Source organism: Callionymus lyra, chromosome 6, assembly GCF_982586985.1.
Source record: "Callionymus lyra chromosome 6, fCalLyr1.hap1.1, whole genome shotgun sequence".
Lineage (NCBI taxonomy): Eukaryota > Metazoa > Chordata > Actinopteri > Syngnathiformes > Callionymidae > Callionymus > Callionymus lyra.
The window spans coordinates 2,495,232-2,502,127 of record NC_141823.1 but is presented as its reverse complement, the minus strand read 5'-3'; the positions used below and the strand labels follow the sequence as shown (position 1 = coordinate 2,502,127).

The 6,896-nt window shown below is 40.2% G+C and overlaps 1 protein-coding gene across 3 annotated transcripts in view; it reads right to left on the bottom strand.

Annotated features, from left to right (window-relative positions):
- Positions 1–1,980: 1,980 nt before the first annotated feature.
- The window catches only part of phkb (phosphorylase kinase, beta), a 133,334-nt gene continuing 128,418 nt past the window's right edge, over positions 1,981–6,896 (bottom strand). For 2 of the 3 annotated variants that reach the window (XM_087793017.1, XM_087793016.1), the window contains exons 28-31: positions 5,745–5,874; positions 5,581–5,688; positions 4,241–4,387; positions 1,981–2,319 (exon numbers count right to left, since the gene is read on the bottom strand). In XM_087793017.1, the coding sequence (XP_087649143.1) occupies positions 2,182–2,319; positions 4,241–4,387; positions 5,581–5,688; positions 5,745–5,874 (523 nt within the window). In that variant the 3' untranslated portion in view covers positions 1,981–2,181. The remainder of the gene's footprint in view (positions 2,320–4,240; positions 4,388–5,580; positions 5,689–5,744; positions 5,875–6,896) is intronic. The other variant, XM_087793018.1, reaches the window with a different exon arrangement.

Genomic DNA, 6,896 nt, shown 5'->3' with positions numbered 1-6,896 from the left:
CCTACAGGTAAGTCAGTAGAAGCTTCCACAGGTGAGTCAGTAGAAGCTTCCACAGGTGAGTCAGTAGAAGCTCCTACAGGTAAGTCAGTAGAAGCTTCCACAGGTGAGTCAGTAGAAGCTTCCACAGGTGAGTCAGTAGAAGCTTCCACAGGTGAGTCAGTAGAAGCTTCCACAGGTGAGTCAGTAGAAGCTTCTACAGGTGAGTCAGTAGAAGCTTCCACAGGTGAGTCAGTAGAAGCTTCCACAGGTGAGTCAGTAGAAGCTTCTACAGGTGAGTCAGTAGAAGCTTCCACAGGTGAGTCAGTAGAAGCTTCCACAGGTGAGTCAGTAGAAGCTTCCACAGGTGAGTCAGTAGAAGCTTCTACAGGTGAGTCAGTAGAAGCTTCCACAGGTGAGTCAGTAGAAGCTTCCACAGGTGAGTCAGTAGAAGCTTCCACAGGTGAGTCAGTAGAATCTTCCACAGGTGAGTCAGTAGAAGCTTCAGATCTGACACAAACGTCTCAGTTACACATGATTAAGACGAAACACAAAGAAATGCATCAAAGTGAAGCAAGAATGTTGCTTCAAGCAGAGACACATCAGAGAAACAAAGACCAGTTTGTGATTCTATGAGAGACTCGACCTTGAAATTAAACTTTCAATGAATATTAACTGATACTTCCTAGTACACAGTATTACACAGTAACACCTTTCATGACCGAGAGACTAATGATTCAAATATTAGCAATAAATATAATGCAGTAAATATATCTAATATAATGAAATAATTAAAAAATATGTTTTTTTAAAAACATTATTTGGAGAAAAGAATTATTTATTTTATTCCATATAATTAAATGAGTCTAAATACATGTAAATATAAGTTGATTAATTTAACAAAGGTAATCAATTCAAATGACTCTAAATGTTACCAAAAATTATAAAACAGTAAATATAAGAAATATATTTTTTACGTGAAGATTTTAAATATAATTTTTGAGCAATAAATTATAGAAGTTCATTATTTTTTATAATCAACTTTTATTAATAATAAACTCAATTTAAAAACAAACATAAGATGAAATTGATTTTAATGGTTAATAAGAAGAAGAGAAAGACAATAATGAGGTGAAAGGATGATGAACACATGAACAAGTTAAACTCTTCCTTATTATAATTATTATTATTATTATTATGTTATTTTCTCTCCACGTGAAATTGTCAAAACCATCAAAACAACAAACGAGTGAAGGAAACACGTGACCTCCAGGTGTGTGACGACACATGTGTTGTGATCTGGCGGCCTCAAGTGGTCAAAGCTGGTATCACATCAGTTGAATTTTTAGTGTCGTGAATGAAAACAACAATAATATCGAACACGTGGCGATATTTATTTGATTCTATAATCAATCAATCATTATTGTCGTGTTTGTGTAGATCGTTGTGTGGATTATTAACTCGTATTGTCACATAAAACTCTTAATTTTGTGTGATCAGTGGTTTAGTTACAAGTATAAACTTTTTAGTTTTAACGAGCATAATTAAAACACTTTAAACAGGAATTTTATTCTAAATACTATTGAATATATTTAAATACTATTAAATATATTAATTATATTGTATCACTGTATAAACACCAGGATTAAACTATTAACGATCTTCTTAATAATTCTACTCCCAGTAAATATCACCTTTAAACTTTTAATTGCGTTTTTAAATATTATATTGAAAATACTAAAAGTATTGAAAGCTAAATAATACTTGATTCAAATACTTGTGAAGAAACTTGTTCTCTATATATAAATGTATTTTATCTGTGGATTTATTTAAAAAAAATGTTACGTTTGTTCATGTTGTTTTCTTTTTATGTGGTTTTGTTCTGGACAAATGAATGAGTCTTTCTTTAATATTAAAAATAAAGAAAAAAGAAAAACTAGCGCCATCTAGTGGCCGTTTTGAATCAGTACAACCATGAGCGGAAACAAAAGTTTGTTGATATATTTTATTTGCTAAAGAAATACATTCTGAGACTGAAACACAACAAACAGATTCTCAGTCTTAATATTTTCACTTCAGGCTTCAGGGACTCGAACATCAGACGGACAAACATGCAGCGAAACAACTTTCTACACGAAGATAAAGTCACAGCAGGTGGTTCTCAGAGACATGCAGGTCCAGGTGCAGGTCCAGGTGGACCAGGTTCTAGCTGACGGAACACGGGTCGTCCTTGCAGGGCTTCATGTCTCCCTGCAGCAGCAGGATCATCACGGCTTTAGTCAGATAACTGGAGGTTCCTCGCTTCCCCACCGGAGGACAGTTGTAGAACATCTGCATGTCGTCCTGCGGAGACAGAGCAGGAGTCAGAGAGACACGACGACATGATGAGAGACACGACAGAGACACGACGACATGATGAGAGACACGACAGAGACACGATGACATGATGAGAGACACGACAGAGACGCGACGACATGATGAGAGACACGACAGAGACACGACAGAGACACGACAGAGACACGACGACATGACGAGAGACACGACAGAGACACGACGACATGACGAGAGACACGACAGAGACACGACGACATGACGAGAGACACGACAGAGACACGACAGAGACACGACGACATGACGAGAGACACGACAGAGACACGACGACATGACGAGAGACACGACAGAGACACGACAGAGACACGACGACATGACGAGAGACACGACAGAGACACGACAGAGACACGACGACATGACAGAGACACGACAGAGACACGACGACATGACGAGAGACACGACAGAGACACGACAGAGACACGACAGAGACACGACAGAGACACGACGACATGACGAGAGACATGACAGAGACACGACAGAGACACGACGACATGACGAGAGACACGACAGAGACACGACAGAGACACGACGACATGACGAGAGACACGACAGAGACACGACAGAGACACGACAGAGACACGACGACATGACGAGAGACACGACAGAGACACGACGACATGATGAGAGACATGACAGAGACACGACAGAGACACGACGACATGACAGAGACATGACAGAGACACGACAGAGACACGACGACATGATGAGGGACATGACAGAGACACGACAGAGACACGACAGAGACACGACAGAGACACGACGACATGACGAGAGACACGACAGAGACACGACGACATGATGAGAGACATGACAGAGACACGACAGAGACACGACGACATGACAGAGACACAACAGAGACATGACAGAGACACGACAGAGACACGACAGAGACACGACGACATGACGAGAGACACGACAGAGACACGACAGAGACACGACGACATGATGAGAGACACGACAGAGACACGACAGAGACACGACAGAGACACGACAGAGACACGACGACATGACGAGAGACACGACAGAGACACGACAGAGACACAACGACATGATGAGAGACATGACAGAGACACGACAGAGACACGACAGAGACACGACGACATGATGAGAGACACGACAGAGACACGACAGAGACACGACGACATGATGAGAGACACGACAGAGACACGACAGAGACACGACAGAGACACGACAGAGACACGACAGAGACACAACGACATGATGAGAGACACGACAGAGACACGACAGAGACACGACGACATGATGAGAGACACGACAGAGACACGACAGAGACACGATGACATGATGAGAGACACGACAGAGACACGACGACATGACGAGAGACACGACAGAGACACGACAGAGACACGACGACATGATGAGAGACACGACAGAGACACGACAGAGACACGACAGAGACACGACAGAGACACGACGACATGACGAGAGACACGACAGAGACACGACAGAGACACAACGACATGATGAGAGACATGACAGAGACACGACAGAGACACGACAGAGACACGACGACATGATGAGAGACACGACAGAGACACGACAGAGACACGACGACATGATGAGAGACACGACAGAGACACGACAGAGACACGACAGAGACACGACAGAGACACGACAGAGACACGACGACATGATGAGAGACACGACAGAGACACGACAGAGACACGACGACATGATGAGAGACACGACAGAGACACGACAGAGACACGACGACATGATGAGAGACACGACAGAGACACGACAGAGACACGATGACATGATGAGAGACACGACAGAGACACGACAGAGACACGACGACATGATGAGAGACACGTCAGAGACACAAGCGAGACACTCCGCCTCCTTCCTGCACCTTCTCCTGTCCATCATCTCCGTCGAGGCGACTCCGATCCTTCTTGAAGTCGTTGAAAGCTTCTTCCACCAAACCATCCAGATCCACCGTCTCGCTGAACTCCAGCTCCGGGTTTCTCTCCAGCACCACCGACACCACCATCAGCAGCTGGAGCAGAGACACGTGATGTCACTTCCTGTTCCTCGTTCACGGGTCAGAGGTCAAGTGTTTGTAGATGAAGAACTGGAAACATTAACAACCGAAACTAAACTGTTTATTTATGTTTGACTCAAACAACAACTAGTTTATTCTGTCGAGTAACTTTCATACTCACTCCCTCTCAGTGAACTCATCAACACAGCTTTTGATTTCTAATGGTTTGGGTGTACAAGTGCTGATGGTGTAGTTGTGTGTACTGGTGTCGATTGTGCATGTGTGTGTACAAGTGTTTATTGTATAGTTGTGTGTACAAGTGTTGATTGCGTTGCTGTGTGTACAAGTGTTGATTGTGTAGATGTGTTACAAGTGTTGATTGTGTTGCTGTGTGAACAAGTGTTGATTGTGCAGTTGTGTTACAAGTGTTGATTGTGTATTTATGTGTACTAGTGTCAATTGTGCAGTTGTGTGTACAAGTGTTGATTGTGTTGCTATGTGTACAAGTGTTGATTGTGTAGTTGTGTGTACAAGTGTTGACTGCGTTGCTGTGTGTACAAGTGTTGATTGTGTAGTTGTGTTACAAGTGTTGATTGTGTATTTATGTGTACTAGTGTCAATTGTGCAGTTGTGTGTACAAGTGTTGATTGTGTTGCTATGTGTACAAGTGTTGATTGTGTAGATGTGTTACAAGTGTTGATTGTGTTGTTGTGTGTAGTGTATCTATTTTTAAATATTTATTGAATAAAACGTGTTCATTTTATTTTTTTTGTTTTATTAAACAACTCTTGCTGTAAATCAATATTTAGTCATTAATATTTATTATATTTACACAATTATTTAAAATAAATAATATTTGTATTAAATCTTTCAATTTTTTATTTTTATTTATTCATTTTCTTTTTTTATTTATTTGTTTTTCGTCTAAATTAAAAAATACAGTTTATTTTATTTTTTTAATTTAATTTAATTACATTTTTATTCATTAATTTATTCAATTTTAATTAACTTTGTTTTTATTTGAAAATACTCTTTATTAGTATCATCTTTAAATGTAATTACATTTTAATATTTAATTACATTTAAAGATAATAATATATATATATATATATAATCTTTAAATGTAATTAAATGTTTATATTTCATTTCTTCTCCACTGGTTGACGACAGGTGTGCTCGAGGGCGCCCTCTACTGGACGAGCCTTTACCTCCACGATGACCTGTCGATACTCGGGCAGCACCAGGTTCTTCAGCGTCTCCTCCACCAGCAGCGAGAAGTTCATCTCGTACATGGTCATGTCCGACAGCGTGGGCTGCTGCTCGGGAGGGTCAAGCCGTCAATCAAAGCCTGGCAGAGTGACATGTGACTTACCTGCGGCAGGTGAGTTCCCGCGACCTTGATGCCGTCGGACGTTCGCTCCAGAATCTGCCAAACGCGGTCGTAGAAGCCGAGAGGAGTTCGGTTCAGAGATCCATCGATCTGACGCCGGCTCAGCCACGACCTTCAGGATATACATTATATTATTATACATTAATATACACGACCTTCAGGATATACATTACATTATTATACATTAATATACACGACCTTCAGGATATACATTATTATATTATACGTTAATATACACGACCGTCAGGATATACATTATTATATTATACATTAATATACACAACCTTCAGGATATACATTATATTATTATACGTTAATATACACGACCTTCAGGATATACATTACATTATTATACGTTAATATACACGACCTTCAGGATATACATTACATTATTATACATTAATATACACGACCTTCAGGATATACATTACATTATTATACGTTAATATAAAAGACCTTCAAGATTATTATAGTATTATATTATTATTATTAATGCATACATTAATATACACGACTTTCAACATACAAGAATATATAAGAATATTGTTTAATATTAATAAATATACACAACCTTCAAGATTATCATATTATTAATGCATACATTAATATACTAAATATATAAAAGAATATAGTTTAATACTACATATTAATAAATATACACGACCTTCAAGATACAAGATTATAGTATTATAAAATAATATTGTTTAATATTATGCATTAATAAATATAGAGAGGAGGAGTGTTGTGCAGGCGAGCAAGAGTGTGTGTGTGTGTGTGTGTGTGTGTGTGTGTGTGTGTGTGTGTGTGTGTGTATGCGCGTGTGTGTGTGTGTGTGTGTGTGTGTGTGTGTGTGTGTGTATGCGCGTGTGTGTGTGTGTGTGTGTGTGTGTGTGTGTGTGTGTGTGTGTGTGTATGCGCGTGTGTGTGTGTGTGTGTGTGTGTGTGTGTGTGTGTGTGTGTGTGTGTGTGTGTGTGTGTGTGTATGCGCGTGTGTGTGTGTGAGTGTGTGAGTGTGTGTGTGTGCGTGTGTGTGTGTGTGTGTGTGTGTGTGTGTGTGTGTGTGTGTGTGTGTGTGTGTGTGTGTGTGTGTGTGTGTGTGTGTGGGGGTGTGTGTGTGTGTGTGTGTGTGTGTAT